This window comes from Venustampulla echinocandica, assembly GCF_003357145.1.
Source record: "Venustampulla echinocandica strain BP 5553 chromosome Unknown scaffold_1, whole genome shotgun sequence".
NCBI lineage: Eukaryota > Fungi > Ascomycota > Leotiomycetes > Helotiales > Pleuroascaceae > Venustampulla > Venustampulla echinocandica.
The window spans coordinates 1,338,541-1,357,685 of NW_022474206.1; the positions used below are offsets into that span (position 1 = coordinate 1,338,541).

The following is a 19,145-nucleotide window of genomic DNA, read 5'->3' on the forward strand; positions in this document are numbered from 1 at the left end:
TTTTTTCCTAACTCTTAAAATGAAGAAAATCACATAAATACGAAGAAGGTACCCATGTCTAAAAATAGTTCGTTCGCTTATGTTGGTGATCAGGCAGATCAAGGCGCCTCCTCCATATCTCCTCCGCGACTTCGCCTCATGTGCCATTGTACTGCCTCCTACCCACAGCGTTGGTATATATCACTGCTCTGCTGCTGAGCTACAACATCCTCCTCAAACAAAACTAGTGCGCAAAATGGCCAATACTTCCTTTAAGAACCCCACGCATCCGCAAACTGGATCACTACTGTTCAGTCAATTCCCAACAGAAATCAGACTCCAAATCTACCAAGAAGTCATATCAACTTGGCACTGGACAAAAAGAATACATATTATCTTTCGACAATGCCTAGATTCGGATAACAATCGCGGCGATAGTATTCCGACATATGTTCCATGCGCGGTTTCACCAGAGGACCAGCATGAGCCAACTGTCTCCGAAATGGTACACTACCAGAGGTGCGGAGTGGCAGCACTAACTGACAGGCTGCCTAGAGAACCAATGGTTAGCAATTTGGCCATCTTTTGGACTTGCCAACGGCTGTATGAATAAGCTCCCAGGACCCATGTAGACGTTATATCTGACATCATATAGCTATACCGAAGCAATCGGTTTCCTTTACTCGGCCCCAACATTCGATTTCTTATCGTTCATGGATGCGTGCAACTTCCTAAAATGCATTCCGCTTCAAAATCTAAACTCCATTAACTCCCTCCACCTCACTGGATCAGCTTTTCGCAGCTATTATCCCACATTGCTTCCCACTGACGTGAACCTACATGCGAATTGGCTGGAGGTCTGTTCCATTCTAGAGAGAATGGAAGGGTTACAAGAACTGAGAATCAACATACGCAGTACGCCACCAGATATGGCCAATGAAAAAGAGCTGTTAAAAGCTCTTCTTGCTGTGAGAGTCATGGGGAAGGGAAAATTTGTTGTTCAGATTCCAAGAACAGCTTCAGGAGGAGAGGACCGACTAAGAAGTGACAGAGACAGAGACATCACCGACGAGGAGATATTGAATGATAGCGATAGAGCTGAAAGTGGACTGCATTTTAGGATCGAGAGAAGAACATGGGCCGGTGAAGTTGAAACAACGACGGAAATTGGACTTGCAGTTCACCATGGGAGACCGCGAAGGAAGAAACGCCGATGGCTGTGTTTTCCGTGTTGGATTATTATTCGTTTGGGAGTTGTGGCGTGGGAGGAATTTGAAGATCGGGTTTTACACATAGATTAAGCTAAAGGGGTTTGCTGCTAGTGGGCCACGGATAGTAAAGGAAGCGCTCTGGCAGACACATATATGTCAATACGATTCTTATTGACTGAACCTGAACTTAACCCTGAACCTTTGCATACCCCTATATATAGAGGCACTACCTCCAACCTCTGTTATTATAATCAATCAGCTCCTAATTGCTTTGAGGCCTGCTTTGAGACCATATTTTCTTAACAATTCTCACGATGGATGCCCAACAAAATTGCGGCCTAGAGAGAATGTAATTTTACATCAACGTGACGATTGCTATATTACACACCAAGTCCAGGGTGGAGGGAAATTGGCCGCAGATTTGGCAGGCAGTGGCTGCAGTTTTGAGCGGCATTTTCCCTAGGTGCTAAGACCGCAAGTCACTGCGGTACCCCTCAAGTATGGAGTGCCACGACCTAACAATCTGGTCGCGATCTATCTGCTTATTGGCTAGCGCTGAAGTACTCGCGGATGCGCCATATAGCACCCTGTACCAGATCGCTGAAGTAGTCGCGGATATGCCATTTAGCAACCTGTACCTGCCACCAATATCCTTCCACTATATTCCATATTCCCAGGCCTCGATAGTTTAACATCTCAGTGATCGTGGGGTCTCTAAGGTCTAGATCGTCCAGCTTTAGATCGTCCTGGGCTTCCTTCCCAACCAAGGTCTGCCAAAAGTTCCGTTTTTCATCCAGGAGTTCATACTGATGATGAAGAACAATCCTGGGTTTATCGACCAGATAAGCAACTATCCGCGATGCGGATGTATAGCTGTCGTCGTGGCTGAAGACGCTTGAGCCCCCGTCGATCATGTCTTTCCAATGCTTCCCCTTCAGCGCTTCCAGTCGACTTGTCTGCTGCTTCTGAACGGTTGATGAATCCAGCTCCCATTGATTTGCAACTAGGGCGCAATGGCTATAAGCCTCGTTTCCAAGGAATAACTTTAGATATTTCAATTGCTATAAAGTACAAGTTAGTTTTTCGTGACTGCATCTCGTCTAGAAAGGTATCGTACCGTTTGGCCCTTCCCTCCAATGCGGGTCTGGGTGATGTCATGAAGAAACACGATACCATTGAGTAGTTTTCCGTTCTTGTAGTTTGCTTCGAGATCCTTTGACACTTGGTGCAGAATGTGCCTATCTGAATGGTTGTCGTCGTCGAAGCCAGGTGAATCGATAATATACACAGTTCTTCCATTGGCTAAAGCTCGGTACCAGGAGACTTTGGAGGTTTCTTTATAACTTTAAGTAAGCTTTAATACATAAGAATATTGTTAGGGTTAACTTACCGGACTCGAGACCATGGCCGATTGTAGGTACTCGACCGGTCTGAATATGCCGCCCCCCAAGGGAGTTGATAAAAGTGCTTTTGCCAGCACCGGTTTGCCCCATAATGGCGATGATAGGAGCATCGTTGTCGATCCGCGGGGTCTCAATGACACAAACCATGGCAAAGATTGCAAGTACCATGAAAAAGACCCAACCACAACTGAATTGGCGTTTCGGGGGTTCAGTTGTAGCGAAACAAAATGAGGGACGGCGGATACTAGCGGACTCTACCTCAGGATCAGTATAAGATATATAATAGATATGGAGCCTGGAAACTTACTTCCTGGACGGTATTTCCTCTTCAGAGTCTGGGCGCATTCATCTAGCTGTGTGTTTCCGTCCATGTATGTGATGGTATTGGCGGAGATCTCGGCGAACTTTGACGTATCTGCGAGGTCGATGATTCCAATGCCGAGAGGGACAGTAAATCGAAAGTATCTTTTCGACTCGACCAGTCGCCTATGACCCGAAGAGAACATCTTCGCAGTATCTTCTGTCTGTGTCAGAATGGCCGTACCATTCTCGACCAACTCCGGCACTGAAGCCCCAAAGGGCTTTCCAGCACCAGTTCCAACGGATACAAGACTTTGAATTTGCTCATCGATCCTTTCGCCTTCCTTCATCTCCCAAAGATTTTCCGCACACTTTAGGGTCTGATAAACTGGGTTGTTGGACTTGAGACCTCCATCTACGAAAGAGGTTGAGTAAGGGCCAATTGTGATTGGGTCAAAGTAGGTAGGCGCGGCGGATGTTGCTCTGGAGAACGACAATAAGTATGTAATAGTACGGAATAGGGTATATGGCCACGGGGATCTCACCTAGCGGCTTCCCAAATTTTCACACCTTTGGCTTGATCGCCACCCCTTGGGTCGGGGTAGCTACAAAGTTGAACTCGGCTGTTGTCTAGATGCTTTGTGGCGCAAACGAACCTGGGGAATCGAGGATATGCCTGTCAGTCCGGAAAGGGGGCCAGCGAATAAGTAGAGGGAAGGAGCCTTACACTTTGCATGCATGATCATCCAATCTTTTCAAAGGTGAGTTCCGTGCTAACCCGCATGCCTCAATGATGTCTTTAACTGCATCTTCCAGCACTTGACTATCATATATCGACCAACCCGTAAGCATGCAGACGATCTGGCCAACATAAGGTATGCTGAGGAAATAGCCTCTAAGGCTCCGCTGGAAGATCCGGTGAGTCATGTTTTTGTATGCTTTAATGCATTCATCCACGGACATTTCCAGACTGCCAAGCATGATAGCAATAAGTCTGTTTATAGAGTTTATATTAGCCGCTTGACATCTCTATATCCGAAGATACTTACCCTCCAGTGCTTGTACCACCTATCATGTCAAAGACTTCGCATGGCTTTGGTGGATTTTCCGGGTCTATCTTCTGCATCAGTCTACCCAGGATGAGTAGAGCTGAAAGGCCCTTCACGCCACCACCGTCCAGAGAAAGAAGGCGCGGGCGAACGAGGTCATCCTCGCCCTTCGGAAGGTTAGGGGACATCTGTGGCATCGAAATTGAAGAATTTGTTGCGATAATGCAGTAGTGTAAGAGTGTGGGTGATATTAGGAAGGACCGGGGGAAGGGGAAGGGAGGGAATAACTTGGTTCTTATACCTCGATCCTTGGAATATTAGAATTAGGCCTGAATGCCAATTCTCCGTGCTTGGGTACTTGTTTATATAGCAGGCAAGTAGAGGCTCATGCTCCGCCTGGCTGTAGGCAGGCTAAGGGCCTTTGTAGAGCGGCCTATCAAGTAAATTAAGAGACGTAGCCGCTATGGCTTCATAATTCGGGTGCCACAAATCGTAATTATTTTCCCTTACTGGCCCGCTATGTCACACGGCATGTGGTGGATGTTTGAGCTCCCTCAGCCAACAAAGGGAACCATGCTGAGCAGTGATAGCTAATCGACAAACTCCGCGTTAAGCCTGGTGGTTACGGGAGGCAAACAGCAGGGGTGAGAACCGACCAATAGGGCTCGAGTTCCCGGAGCGCTTGGAGACTCAACGTCTTGCAGTGGATATGTTAGAACTTAGAATATGCAAGGGCTGGAATGTGGGGAATTTGAGGCCCGAAAAGGCAAGGAAGTTGAGGGGATATCGAGCGCCACAAACGGGTATAACCCGATGCCCATCCCGAAATGAAAGGGAGGGGCACGGAACAGAATATCAGAATCATAGTCTCAATCAACCGGAGCCGTTACCTCTGTTACTACTAAAAATTATATGTTAATTGAAGTACCTTGACTTGAAATGCCAGTCCGGAAATCGCAACCGAAAATTACTACAACAGGAGGGCGGGAAGGGGGCTGGGGGGGTGAGAATTTTTGAGTGAGGTTTGAGGACGAAAGATTTGAACTTCGAGGTCGATACGGGGAAGAGGGTACTCTATGGGTCGTCCACAAAGGTAGTGGAAGATTATATAATCTATACGCTGAACCATAAAAGGAAGTGTCGCTAAACTAAAGGCGGATTTCCGTCACCAACTTTACCTTACCAAGCCTACCTAGGTAGTTAAGCTAGAACAAATGTCCAACGTAAGTAGATAAATATAGAATTTATATCTAGCCAGAAGGAGGTTCTCTTATAATCAAAAACATAAGAGAAAATATTAGTTATACCTAAGGTAGGTATAAAAGAGTTGTAAACATTTGTATTATTGGGCGAAATACACAGAGTTTAAGTACAACATGGTATGATATACTTGCTCTAATTGGTTTAAATATTTATTACAAACTTCCAAATACAGGAATTCCCAGCTAATCTATGCGACAAAACGGACAGCATAGAAATAAAGCATTAAGCGCATAGAGATGGTCATGGAATGTGGGTGATAATCACTTCATTCCAAACTCCAAACTAGGTGGTCCAATGGACATAGTGGTACGAGCACTTGGTCGGGCACTGTCGTGCGAGCAGCGAATGTATTAACACAAGCATTATGCCCAATCAGTGGAGGGATATTATGTGTTAGATCACGAGCTCAAGCCAAGGGGGAAAGTGAATGATTTGATGGGTATGTTTAAATTGCTAGCCTCAAGTCTTCTTTTGATTAGTTTTGTTGCATTCCAAGGTGAAAGCTTTAAGAAGCCCCTATTTGGAGACATTGTTAGCTTAGCACAATCGGAATCATCCCACTCTGATAGTATCAAGGATAGAAGGGAAAAGGAACTCATACCATAAACCTGTGATCAGCCATGGACATGAAAATCTTTTCTTTCGAAAGTTTCATCGACGTAACTCTCGGGCTGGCGATCCCAAACGCAATACGGGCCAAGAGCCTCGGATCATCTCTATCAGGGATTTTCGATAATACGGTCTTAAAAGCGGACATATTAAATTCGACCGGAGGAGGCACTTCCTGTAAAACTTGAACATGGGTCATGCACCAGGTGCAATGTCCACACTCTTCCTCCCTACCAGGCAGTTCGTCTCCAAAGTGTTGGGCCAGGGCAAGTGAAAAGCATTTCCGGTCCGTAATAAGCTCTAGCATTTGATCAGTGCGGGCTAGTGCTTCCTGTTCACGTCGTTCCATAAGATCATAGATTTCTGTGGTGAGCTTTTCAATTTCTGCAGACCGTATCGGCCTGAGAATCTTGTAGACATGCATGACACCTCCAGGCCTTAACTCAATGTGGCCTGCTTCACTCCATTCATTCAACTTCTTGACGATGTCTACTCTAGGTAACCTCAAGGCCGAGGAGGCAGCGCTCACATCAATATGATAAAGGGTAGATGCCCGCTTTCCATAAGCTCTAATAGCTTGTGCCGCTTGGGATTTATCAGAACCAACTCCACCAGATGGTGACGTGTACTGGCTACCAGCCTTGTACGAGTACTTGGTATACATGGGAGTTGTTGCTCTTAGAAGTTGATGGGTCAGTTCAAGCTGAGCATATATGTTCGCGAGTGTGGTGGACCGTATATCAAAGTCTTTTCCCTGGGACATATGATTGCGCTGGATCTCGCCTCCAACAGGTAATTGCATCATTGTCGGGTCGAAAATATCATCCAGAAGCCTGCGAACTGATTTCTTGGACGGGAGGTCCCCACGAGCGAAAATCTCACGTAAATGAAGATCTTCTCCGCAGACATAAAACATGCAATGGCTGGCTTTCCCATCTCTTCCAGCTCTCCCAATTTCTTGGCTGTACGACTCAAGACTGTTGGGAATGTTGAAGTGTACAACATTGCGAATATTCGGTTTATCGATTCCCATACCAAAAGCAATCGTAGCAACGATTATAAGATCATCATATCGCATGAACTCGTCCTGTAGCTGAGTCTTCACCGAAGTGTCCATACCAGCATGAAACGCCTTGGCTTTGAACCCCTGGCTCCTTAAATCAGCTGCAAGGAACTCGGTTTGCTTCTGGAGGGTAACATAGACAATCGAAGGCCCGGGATGGGTTCGAAGAAATCCGAACAACTTCGGGTAGAGATCTTGCTTGGTGCGGCCTGATTCTGCAAGTAATTTGAGGTTCTTTCGGTATGTCGACGTTCGAAATAGGCCTTCGGTCTCATCAATATTGAAAGACCTGCAAATATCACTGGCAACACGCGGCGTGGCGGTAGCCGTGAGACATATAACCCTCTCAGCCTTGATTTCCTGGGAAAATCTTGCGATCTCTGCAAAATGTAAGTCCTGGACCATAATCGAGGGGGGAAACTTACTCAGATAATCTGGACGAAAAGCATGGCCCCATTCAGATATACAATGAGCTTCATCCACTGCAAGAAGGCGAATACCTCCACGGACATACTTCATCTGCTCCACAAAACCTTCGTTGTTTAATTTTTCCGGGGCGCAGTATAATATCTTCAACTCTCCATCTCGAAGCATCCGGCAGGTTTCAAGATATTCATCGCGAGTCTTTGTTGAGTCCAGGGCGGCTGCTTTAATGCCGCGACGGACGAGTGAATCGACTTGGTCTTTCATGAGTGCTATTAATGGCGAGACAACCAAAGTCAGTCCAGAATTTCCTTCGTGACGAGTATCATTGAGAGCGTCCAGCTCGGAAAAAACAACCGCCGGCACTTGGAAAGTTAAGCTCTTTCCCCCACCAGTGGGAAAGACCACAGCTGCACTGCCGCCATTAAGAATCCATGATATAACTTGTTTCTGCTTCAAACGAAACTCTTTCATGGCAAAATCCCGAGTTAAGGCAGTGGTAGCTAGAGCAATTGCTTTAGGATCGATCGCTAATTTCTTTGCGGGTGGAAGCTCGCCATTAGAGGCTTTCCGTTTGTTGGTATGTTTCGCAGCTACGCTGTCCGCCAAGGCCACGAACTCAGCTTCATCTGCGGAGCTGAGACCAAATTCGTCGTCATCGTAAGTTACTGCCATTGCATACAATCAGGGTTCTTTGTATACCGTCAGTGTCCCGTTCTTCAGGTGTAAGCCAAAAGGGGCCAACTAGCCCAACAAAAAGGGGTTGCCATTATCTACTCACGAGGCGTAAAATATCGATTGCACAGGCGCTCCAGCTGCAAAGGTTTTAACGGGGGTCGTACGAATGGGCAGAAGAAATCGAGAGGAAGCTCGACGAAATTCATCCATCTGTCGTTGCCCCTAAACGATACGCGACGCGACAACTTCTTGTGGGCTTGGGCAACACGTAACCACGTGTTTTGGTCTCCATAACGCCTCTTCCGCCGTCCACTATGCAAATAGTTGTTAGTTGTGACTTGAGAAAAAGAATTACATATCCGCTGAAGTGGATTTCGTGGCTTTTGTTCCCGGCATATTCAGTTTGCTAGACTGACGGATGCCTGCGTTTATCGAATTTGGTCTATGGGAATGCGATAGTGCCCTATGATTGTTGAAGTGCTTTTAGGAATTCAAGTGGCATGTCTATCACTACACGAATATCTATTAATCCAAACCCCTCATTCCATACACCAACACCCTCCAATAAGGGTTGGATATATCAACATCAGCTCCAGTGACGCCACCAGTTTGGTTTTGAGTTTTTGTTTTTTGTGTTTTACTTTTTGTCATCTTGGAATCGGTTTCTAGTTTTCCGTTTTACTTTTTAGAAGTACGCAGGATCCATTCCCCAACCCACCTGAGAGGCTCGGTACTCGGGCACACTAGCATAAGTTATTTCTTTTGGTTCTGCCAATCTGATTTTCGAGCTAAATCTACAATTGAACACAACTAACACTGTTACCCAAGGACATCACTGGGTGCCAAACGCCCCCTGCTAGCACTGAGGCATCCGCCAGATCTAGGCTTGGAAATGGACTCAAACAACTGGCGAGTCAAACGGGAGCCCGTCAAAGATGGTGGCGGGGGATTCACAACCCCAAACGCGCGGTCATCGCAACAATGGGGCAAACCCAATCGAGATTCAGACCCAAATCAGCAAAGGCCTCAAGCGTTGCCCTCGTGGGGCGCAATGCCGGTGTATACTGAAAATCGACCGCTTTATCGGGGAGGCTCAAATCCTACCACAGGCCCGTTTTCTCGCCCGATACCAAGGGGACTCCACGTCATAATCAAAGACCCTCAAGCAGAGGAAGCGATAGCTCAAGGTCGTCGGATCTATGTGGGAAATCTCCCATATGATGCGAAAATCAATGATATTCGGGCCTTGTTCGCAGATATATCACACCTCATTCAGGATATTAGCATGTCCGTGGATCCAATGACTGGTCGAAATCCCTCATATTGTTTTGTTGATTTCACTACTAAGGAAGCGGCCGAGAAGACCATAGAGCAGTTTAATGGAGTTCCTTTCATGAAGCGGCCGTTGAAAGTCCGGCCAAGCGTAAAGCCCGGAACAGGTACAGGCCGTTATCATCTGCAGGGCGGCAGCGAAAGTCAAAGCCGTGCCACCAGTACCGATTCTCCAGCACAGGAGCCGACACAGAACGAAACCGGGAGCCCTTACGTCTTCGATCGATGGCGGCGCCTTAATGCTCAGATCGACCTAGAGAATCTGAATAGCGCGGCCATGGAAGAGTGCCGGCGCCTCGATGTTGGCGGCCTTCCACGGTTTCCTGATCAGCCTACCACCAACCTGAAAATGCGAGAACTCTTCAAGGATTATAACGTTGAGGTGGTCAGCAAGTTACGCCCCCCGCCTAAATCCATCAAAGAGGTTGCTGGAAACCATTACCATTGCTTCGTGGATCTTCGAACTAAAGAGGAAGCTGATCACGCAGTGTCAGCGTTAAACGAAACTGACAGGTTTAACTGGACTATCACTGTATTGAAATTGGAAGGTATTTCGACCAAACTCCACGAGAGAGAGCGAGTGTACATATACAGCTTGCCACGAAGGTTTGATGATAGGACTCTGGTGAACGAGGTCAAGGGATTGCTGGAGCCGTTCGGGGAGCTCAGGTTCGTCAGCGACATCTTCAACCACCGTCCAACGAAGGACGGAGAACCATCAAACTGGTGCTGTTGTTATGTCGAGTTTGCTGAAGGTAAACAAGCTGATGCAGCAATACACGCGCTAGATAAGGTAGGGGAAGTACGAGGTTGTAAGATCACTGTTGGGGCAAGGCCCCGAGGCGCTTTAGAAGAGCACTTCTCGAAACCCGAGTAGTCTCGCGGCATTCTACTAGACCATGGGGAAATTGCTACATTTGGCGTTCAATAGTTAATGAAGATGGACCCGGTCTTCTAGATGAGATTGGAGGAATATGACAGATGTGGAGAAAGACGACACAATAATGCAATCAACGCGGAAACAACCTTGGCTACATTTCTAAACGTGCAGTGTTTGCTTGACTTGAACCGGAAGTTGAATGCATAACATTGTCCAATAAAAAGCCCTGGGATACTTTGGATAATAACTATAAAGACTAGAGCTCGCTGCCGAAAACGATGCGCATCACCAAGCTTCCTGTATAAATTATTCGAAATTCCGGGGTATTCACAAGGATATTCCATCGTTCCTGTAACACCTAGCCAGGACAATAGTCTCCTCGAAGTCCCTAGCCCAAAAAGTATATTTCCTCCCCATGCAGGGGAGACTATTAGGTCGGGACTTCTTCCACTCCCCCTTTAGTCTCTAAAACCGGGGCAAAACTTACGACTTCTATCTAGTCCACTGGTAAATTGATTCGATCCCGATATCCTCAGTTCAAAAGATCTTGGAATTTGGTCCTGCAGATGGTTCGCAACCAAAAGGTCCAAAACATGATCGTGGCGGATGGTTCTGGGAAGAACCTCAACAGGACACAGAATAGGAGGGTTACCTGGGGCGATAAGTTTCACGTCGAGTTTTGTGAGGATGGACGACGCCACAAAGTTTAGAAGCTCCTGTAGGACATTTTCATCGATCATCCTGTCACACATGATATTCAGCGTCCGGAGCGAATCTCGGTGAGTAGCCAATGCTTTGATCATCGGCACCGTCAGATGATGGGACTGATAGGTAGACGTCATGTGCGATATCTGGAATGATTTCAAAGGGTTTACCCTCTCGAGAACTTCCGCATTCAAGGACAGAGATTCCGTGGAATCTCCTTCATACGGTCGGGGATGCCGATATATGGTGATGGTATCGAGATGCTTCAATCTGCGGAGAATGTCCAATGTCTCTACGGGAGATGACTTTGAATAGCCACTAAATCGCAGCACTCGCAGGGCGTGAAAATGACCCAGATACTCCAGTGACACCGAAGTTGAAAAGCAGCTAAATTCCTGAAGGCTTGGGTATGCTGCGGCTATCATATCTAGAACAAGTTGTTGCTCTACATCCAAATTATGAGATGGAAACCGATCGGAGGCTAGCCTCCTATTATCGTGAAAAGCGATCCATAGCCTGGTCAGTTGTGGGAGCGCTGTGAAGGCATGCCAGGCACGAGAGACAGCGGTGTTCTTGCTTGCATGTCGTCCTAACCAGCCAGCTACCTGCAGCTTGGAGTGCAATCTTTTCCAGGGCTTCGTAGCCGTCAGTTCAACCCCACTATCCCCAGCCATTTGGGAATATCGAGCCTCCCACCACTCAGCTGTATGCACCTGGGGCCGTCCTGCTTTCTTTAGCGTGTATGGCGGGCATTCCGTGACAGACAGCAGGCAAGGGCGGTTGACATGAAGTGATACCTTTTGAACATGGCGTAGGAGATGGGGATTGCGGCGATTGCCCCGTAAAGTCCACTGCCACAGATGCGCCAGATTGGATATATAGTGGGTTTTCCCGAGGATTACAGGCAGAGCTTCTTGTCTGATCTGTCGGCAGGCCATTGATAATCGATAGATGTACCCTAGCCCTTTAAGTAGAGCGATTTCATAGATCTGGAGCCGGAGCTCGAACGGTATACTGAGGAAGCCTGACGATATTTGCAGCATCGCGGGGGAACTGGGAGGTTCTTGAAGGACTGCCGACTTAGTAGCCATTGATTAGAATGAGAGGATCAATGAGCAGATATATACGGATGTAGAGAGGACGATCTGAAGAAGAATCAAAATTACTGATGTGAGGCTGTGTTGCGAAAATGCAAAGGTAGAATAAGCGCTACTCTAACCAACCACTGTTGAATAGCCTTGGCAACGCCTTGATAAAGCCTCCAGGCTTAACAGAAACAAAGGACAAGAGTTCAACTATGATCGCTGCTGTAAAGTGCCTCGAGATCTTTAGAAGGGTGATCGTTCTTCATATTGGCGTCGATTAAAAATGTGGAACAATTCATTAGCCTAGCAGCCATTGTGTGAGCTCCAATACCGGGAGTCTACTCTTGAGGTACCAAGCTTATTAAGTTATCATATTGTAGCTATACATTGATTCAATATATCCTGCCGTCTATCCTAGTGACGTATAGCAAAGCTATGTTCTCATATGCCCTGCCTCAGAACCTGTGGCCAATCTCAAGTCGGCTTCTTCCATCTGCGCATTGGTGACATTCTTGGCCTGTAACTTATCCATAGGCTCTTTTTGATAGGCTGCCAACCAAAGTGCAAGGTCAAAGCCTTGCACGGCATCTTGAGCCTCATTTGTATCAGCCTCGCCTTGCCCACCCGATAACTTGCCTCCAAGCCATTTCCTTCTGTATCCCCCTGAGAGAAATGTAAAACCGACTACTATCGCCTACGGCCGATCGTAGCCGTTCTTCTAGTCCTCAGTGTCGGTGAGCTCCCATGTTCTCATCGACGTTTGCCGATTCACGTTTTTTATCATTCAATTTTAATGGTTTGAAGAACCAGGAGCATGTCGAACGTTATGAATCAAACATATCAGGGGAGCTTGCGTGATTGTGATTTGAGTTTTAAGATGCCACCATGCCATGTACGTCCACTTCTGCGGCTCTTCGACCTTGTTTCCATGGCGTGGGCATTAGCGACTCTCACGACTTTGTCATTCGGCTTTCCTGGCCGCTGGGTTATCTTTCGGGTGTTCAAAGGTCGCCGGTGAGTAGGTTTATGTCTTGGCATCGGCGTGAGTTGCCCTACAGCAGGTATTATGTTAGTAGTAGACGGGCTATAAGGATAGCGTACACTTACGTCGTATCCTACGTTGATGAAAGTATCCTGAATCCGAGTCGGACTCGGTTGTAGAGCGGCGAGTTTGCCGCTGAGGTATGCCGTTGGCAGTCCGTCTACCATTTATCGTGTTGCGCGAAAACGGGTCGGGGTGAGTGGTATTGTGGCCGGCACCAGTCTGCCAAATGGGTGGAGATCGTAAGTCAGGGCTGGGAGAGCGAGAAATAGATGGCGGTTCCTCAGCAAACTCCATGAAGCCATCAAAGTATGCCGATAACCTGCTCGTTCGTGCGGTGGCTCGGGTTTGATCCTTTAATCGCCGCTCGATCCAGCCAACGTCAATACGATCGTAGGGTAGTGATGAGGCGACCGCGTCGAGGCGATGTGTACCTGTCTCCATTATGGGTGACTTGTATTTATTGCAGTGAGCGACACCAGACGGTAATCGGGATTATAGGGGTAGTGGAGAGTGGCGAGACAACACAGTAGTGATGACTTGTCTTGGTGGTTGAGGACTGCGGTTATCGTGGTTGTTGACCGGTAGTTGGGTCTAGCCGTTTGGGGATAGGCTCGTGACAAAGACGAAAAGCGGCGCTAGTGGTTCGCTTACAATGGTCACGTGCATATAACCCCTGTCGCGTATGCTCCTTTTTAGGCAACCGAAGCACCTCGCACATCAACAACTGCTCAAGACTTCTTCAACTACAACACAAACATTTCCTATCAGGATACTGCTTGCATACATTCGCCACTGTATTTTACCATATATAAATTCTATTTTTGTGATACTATTCCCTGCCTATATGCAATCTACATGGGCGATTCGGACTCATGGGTTTCCACCGAGCCTTCAACACGTGTAAGGGTTGAAAAGGAGCGGGAGGAAGCGGAGGGTGAGACTAGATCAGTAAATGGACCTACTTCTGGGGCGGTGTTGGCAAAGCAGCTTGAAGCAGAGGGGACATTTGCAAGGCTTGTCCCGCAAAATCAATATGCCCGACAAGCGTTTCAGAGGCTAGCTGCGGCTACTGAGCAAGAGGAACCACTGTTCCAACACTGTAAACAGTTCCTGCATTTCGGTGATGAAGAAGATGTTGAACCCTCTGATCGGGAAGACGGCTTTGTTTTATCACTGGGTATCTTACCTGAGTTCCCTGCCATTGGCTGGAGGATAGGTAGAGGGAGAGCGGCCCGGCCAAATCTCGCTGTTGACATCTTAATCCACGAAGGCGAAGGGGTCGCTGGAGTCCATGCGCGTCTATGCTGGGTGAAAGGTGGTGGTGGCTTTTTCCTTATTGCAGACAATCTTCGGGGCATGCCTGTGTGGTTGAATGGAGAGACGCTCCGACAAACACAAAGGTTGATTCCATATCGGAACTCGATTTCGCTAGGGGAGTGTAATTTTAGTGTCCGATTTCAAACGCGGTCGAAAGACCAGGAGGAACAGTTCCAAGTAGAACTTTCCGCATATTACTCGAAAGTGCTCCTGGAGAATGCGCCATTACTCCTCCCCACTCCTTCAGGCAATGAAGTCACAGTTGGCAATTGGATAGTCCGGAATCCTATCGCAAGCGGCGGTTTTGGGCGAGTGTCTGTCGTTACACATATGTATACTGGGCAACCCGCTGCTGCTAAGGAACTCTGGAGAACTCCTAGAAACTACTATAGCGTTGATCGCGAAGTTTCGATAGTGAAACGCCTTAAACATTTCAAACATGTGCGTTAAACCTTTTACTACTTTGTGTTAATAAGCTGACCACCCATAAAGAAGAGGCTCGGTATACCTTTTGAGGTATTTCATAAGAAAGTATATGATAAAACTGAAAGGGTGTGTTATATCCGAACTATTTTATAGTAATTTGGCTGATCATGATAGGCCCGCATCGCAGGTTTACTTGACAGAACTTGGACACCGGGACAGACTGACGCGATTGATCTCTACATCCTGTACAGTCCTCTGTCAACAAGCAACTTTCTGGCGCTCTACAAATCAAAGGCCTCTCAAGAGATTCGGACGCATTTATTTGCACAGGTGCTAGAAGGAATTGCGTTTCTCCACGACAATAATATTACACATCGTGATATAAAACCGGCCAATCTCACGGTGAGGTCATACGACCCTCCAGATGCCCAAATCATCGATTTTGGCTGCGCGACGGCAGAATCAAAAACCTTATACGACAGGCCCGGCACAATCCCGTATCTTGCACCAGAACAACGGGATGGCCAATACCACGACAAGAGCGTGGACTATTGGGCTTGTGCATTAGTAGCGACTGAGCTTTTAGGCTTCAAGCGAAATAATGATAGGTTAGACGGCAAAGGGCTTGAAGCCATTCAGCAATGGCTGGATGGGCAAATGGCTCACCCCCTAGCCAAATGCGCTAAGGATATGCTGAAAGTCGAGCCTAAGGAGCGAATGATAGCAGCTGATGTTCTCCGAAACCATCTGTCAACATTCCAAGGGGGTCTAGCGAAGGGTCGCAAGCGGATAATTGATGAGATTAATGACAACACCGACACACTTTGATATCGCCAAACCCCCAATAGCACTGGTTGGTTTCTTGCACAGGAAACCAGAACAAGTTATTCTTGCGAACGGCCTTAATATCTAGCATTTAATTATATGACATAAGAACTAACGGAAACATTGTATACTTTATGCACTCGCCACAACCAACAAATTATCCTACCATCACACTTTCCATCCACGGATATACAGACCCATTTGCCATTGGATATCCCATGTGCAAAGCATTCGGAAAGAACCTAAGGGGCTATTAACTTCTCAAGATCAATTTATACTGGAAGATAATTTATACCTCGCCTCTTTTGGAGTTCCGTACTCGAACGGCAACAGTGAATCCTCGATGGGCATCAATCCATCATCCAACCCCTGGAGCAATTATCAGTAGTCAAATCCCAAGTAAGAACCAAAAGACTTACATTAATTAATAGCAGTCTCGTTGACGGCTTCTGCAGGATTCCATTCTCGAGCAATGAGAACTTCTTCAACGCTTTCTCTTTATATTCATCGAAGGAATCGTAGCCGTGTTTGAGAGAAATGGCAGGTCCAAGGCTACACGAGTAAGCTCGTGGAGTTACCAGAACAAGGGGGAAAGGCTTACAGAAACGGATATTCATGCCCATCAACCTTTTCAAGCCACTCCTTGGTGAAGAAATAATGCGTGCCAGCACCCTGCGCTATAACGCCCCTCAATCTATCTTTATGCGTATGCGCAATCCTCACCGCATAATAACCACCACAGCTCAACCCCCACACCATAACCTTCTCCATATCGAAACACTCCTCCGTAGCCATCCAATTCAGTAAACTCGTCCACAACCGATCGGGACTCGTAGGGTCACTTGGATCAGCAGGGCAGTCGGCAGTCCCTGGAATCTCAACAACCACGCACGCCCACCCACGTCTCAGAAACTCCTCGGTCCTCTGCGTGTTATCCGGCCGATATCCATCGAGACCAGTGAACAGCACAACAACTGGTGCTTTCCTTCCCTCTTTAATCCCGGTGTTTGGAATCCGCACATATACCGGAATCTCGTCGCGATCTCGGCCCGCTTTATCCAAGAATGGCACTACAACCTCCTCCACTTTATCTTCCCAAAGACCGCCAGCTTTCATGTAAACCTCCTTTTGAGCTTCCCAGGCGGTCCACTTTATGGGCGAGTTTACTACGGGGGACATCGTGATGTAGGGAAATCGAGCAATCCGGTATAGGCACGCTGCTCGAAGATAAAGTTCTGATGCTGAAGTGAGGTTTTTATATTTTGCTAGTTCGTCACCTTGCTGGGTAAGTTTCTCGGCGGTTGGAAAGAATGCTTCGGTGTAGGCGTCTCCGTAACCATCGTTGATGTTATTCTAGGGGACTTCAGCATTGGGGAATTTGCGGCCCACAAGCTCAAAAGCAAATGGTCAGGATAGAGGAAAAGAAAGGAATAATTGACCCGAATCAAGTATTCAAACACCGGCTGGAAATCTTCAAACTTCCCATCATGGAAAGGGTACACGCTCATGATACACTGCCATGTTGTCAGATAAAGTAGCAGGGATTCTAATCGGCGGGATCACTCACAGGGAATTTCCATTTAGTCTCCCATAAAGCTTTAATTCCGTCATGATGTGGCATACGGGCCTCGAATTTATCTCCAAGTCTCCAAATTTTCCTCATCTCGGGGATAATACCGTTGCTTCCCATGATGTCCTGTGTTATGGGAAGCGCCTTGATTAAAGGTTTATAGACTAGTCAAGGCGTGGGATATCACAATATTCACAGCTGTGTTGAATTTTGGAATGTCAAGTATTTGCCGGGCAGTGAGTGACAGCTGTGTGATGAATTGGCGACCTGACGAGAGATTTATATGCTTTGAGAATAGCACACTTTGGCATGGGCGGCAACCTTTTCAACTCAAATATACTCATTCGAGCAACACAACGCTACTTGTACTATCATCTTATAGCTATATGTAGAAGCGGCTCGGCGGCTACGACGGATAGTTGCTTATACCGTTGAGTTCTGCCGGTAGCCAGCCACTCTGCGGACGTCCGAATGTTGGGTTGGACTGGGCATAACGACTGCAGCATAAGACTGAATCAGACGAATAAGGAGCGGTATTTACGTTTTAGATAATGCTGAGGGTGGGAACTCGAAAAGATTGCCATGCCTTCTTTCAGAAATGCCATACCTCGTACCTTAAACCTTGGTCTTGGGATGCGCCACCTGAGCCTCTGCATGATCTCGTATAAGCAACGGATACCAATGCCAATGAGGGTATCATGCATGTTCGATTCTTCGGTGGCCACGCGTCATAATAGCCGTATCTTCGAACACCTGCACAGGAAAAGTTTTATATATGCTTCGAAGTAACGCTAAGATGCAGGTATGTAGATTACTCGGTGCCACGCACTTCTATTTTCCAACCACAGCCCACCACGACTTAACAGCGTCTTCCCAACTCGAAGGCACAATCTCTGGGTACTGGTTATTATCATCACCAATCATCTCCGCACCTCCAAACCCAATCGACCTCATCGCCGAGGAAAACTTCGACAAGAAGGCATTACCCGCCTCCTTTTGCTCCTTGGCAAAGCCATATGATTCCCCCTCCGTCAAGTACTTGACTACAATCGGATGTCCTAACACCTTCTCTACCGTGGAGAAAAGCTCGGTGGTAGTCAATGTAGTTCCGGAGAATCTTACCGTACGACCCCCTCCTAACGATGACAGATGTGGTCGCAGCAACGAAGCAACCACAACCTTTGCTACGCTGTTACAAAGGGTCAGCTGGATTTCCTGTGCTGCAAACCTGGGGGAATTCTTACTCGTCACTCAGTGTGGTTGAGATTCTGGCATCCGGATCGCCGATAAAGAGGGCAGACTTTCGATCCTGAGATAACCCAAGGACGTTGAACCACAGGAAGATATCCGTGAACAGCCCGACTAGGATATATGTATAACCCAGCGAAGGATCGGCTTTAACTCGCTCCTCGAGATACTTACGAGTAGCTATTTTGTTGACGAAGTATGCTTCAGGGGCCGTTTTGCGTGTGACAGATCGGCACCATCTAGAAATGATATTAATAACCACTGGCTATGAGCAATTTCACAAGGAATGATCCTTACATTCTGCGGGATAGAAGTGTTTCACACCAGCAGCAAATGCAGCATCCGCGAATTCCGCTTGCTGGGCACACAGGTCATCCCCAACGGCTGATATCACGATATCGAAGCCTTTGTATGAAGCCGGATCCGAAAGACCACCGACCATACGTTCAAGGTGGATAGCGGCATATTTAGCTTCCTTCTCCGGTCCTGCATCCGCAACTGCTGTAAGGAACGCAACTCGCTTGAGTTCTGATTTATGAGCAGCTAGTTCTTTAGAGATCTTAGACCCAATGTTGCCTGTGGATCCGATGATGAGGACGGAGTAAGTCATATTGTGTTGATTGTGAGCTGCTTAGAGATTTTGGACTGGTATATAAAATTGAAATGGAAGTGGTACAGCAGACTTTTGTGAATGAATATGATTTGGAAATTGTGATGGTGAACAACTAGCACTG

The 19,145-nt window shown here is 47.2% G+C and overlaps 8 protein-coding genes across 8 annotated transcripts; 3 read left to right on the forward strand and 5 right to left on the reverse strand.

The window, feature by feature from the left end:
• Positions 1-235: 235 nt before the first annotated feature.
• Positions 236-1,280, forward strand: BP5553_02990 (uncharacterized protein; the record flags this gene model as incomplete). Its single annotated transcript, XM_032011613.1, has 3 exons — positions 236-498; positions 535-582; positions 635-1,280. 3 exons carry the CDS (start codon positions 236-238, stop codon positions 1,278-1,280), a joined length of 957 nt encoding a protein of 318 aa, XP_031871306.1.
• A 452-nt stretch (positions 1,281-1,732) lies between these two features.
• BP5553_02991 (uncharacterized protein) lies at positions 1,733-4,130 on the reverse strand (the record flags this gene model as incomplete). The annotated part of the gene is made up of 7 exons (XM_032011614.1): positions 1,733-2,251; positions 2,308-2,525; positions 2,581-2,847; positions 2,901-3,376; positions 3,439-3,549; positions 3,621-3,887; positions 3,943-4,130. 7 exons carry the CDS (start codon positions 4,128-4,130, stop codon positions 1,733-1,735), a joined length of 2,046 nt encoding a protein of 681 aa, XP_031871307.1.
• A 1,670-nt stretch (positions 4,131-5,800) lies between these two features.
• On the reverse strand, positions 5,801-7,975 carry BP5553_02992 (p-loop containing nucleoside triphosphate hydrolase; the record flags this gene model as incomplete). Its single annotated transcript, XM_032011615.1, has 2 exons — positions 5,801-7,257; positions 7,303-7,975. The coding sequence occupies 2 exons, from the start codon at positions 7,973-7,975 to the stop codon at positions 5,801-5,803; spliced, it is 2,130 nt and encodes a 709-aa protein (XP_031871308.1).
• Positions 7,976-8,870: 895 nt separating this feature from the next.
• Positions 8,871-10,187, forward strand: BP5553_02993 (uncharacterized protein; the record flags this gene model as incomplete). The annotated part of the gene is made up of 1 exon (XM_032011616.1): positions 8,871-10,187. One exon carries the CDS (start codon positions 8,871-8,873, stop codon positions 10,185-10,187), a length of 1,317 nt encoding a protein of 438 aa, XP_031871309.1.
• Positions 10,188-12,413: 2,226 nt separating this feature from the next.
• Positions 12,414-13,466, reverse strand: BP5553_02994 (uncharacterized protein; the record flags this gene model as incomplete). The annotated part of the gene is made up of 3 exons (XM_032011617.1): positions 12,414-12,643; positions 12,877-13,032; positions 13,088-13,466. 3 exons carry the CDS (start codon positions 13,464-13,466, stop codon positions 12,414-12,416), a joined length of 765 nt encoding a protein of 254 aa, XP_031871310.1.
• Positions 13,467-13,880: 414 nt separating this feature from the next.
• Positions 13,881-15,596, forward strand: BP5553_02995 (Uncharacterized protein; the record flags this gene model as incomplete). Its single annotated transcript, XM_032011618.1, has 3 exons — positions 13,881-14,783; positions 14,835-14,858; positions 14,943-15,596. 3 exons carry the CDS (start codon positions 13,881-13,883, stop codon positions 15,594-15,596), a joined length of 1,581 nt encoding a protein of 526 aa, XP_031871311.1.
• Positions 15,597-15,750: 154 nt separating this feature from the next.
• Positions 15,751-17,283, reverse strand: BP5553_02996 (uncharacterized protein; the record flags this gene model as incomplete). The annotated part of the gene is made up of 5 exons (XM_032011619.1): positions 15,751-15,835; positions 15,889-15,962; positions 16,013-16,145; positions 16,195-16,946; positions 17,161-17,283. 5 exons carry the CDS (start codon positions 17,281-17,283, stop codon positions 15,751-15,753), a joined length of 1,167 nt encoding a protein of 388 aa, XP_031871312.1.
• Positions 17,284-17,994: 711 nt separating this feature from the next.
• On the reverse strand, positions 17,995-19,021 carry BP5553_02997 (Uncharacterized protein; the record flags this gene model as incomplete). The annotated part of the gene is made up of 3 exons (XM_032011620.1): positions 17,995-18,352; positions 18,408-18,650; positions 18,693-19,021. 3 exons carry the CDS (start codon positions 19,019-19,021, stop codon positions 17,995-17,997), a joined length of 930 nt encoding a protein of 309 aa, XP_031871313.1.
• Between the last annotated feature and the right edge of the window lie 124 nt (positions 19,022-19,145).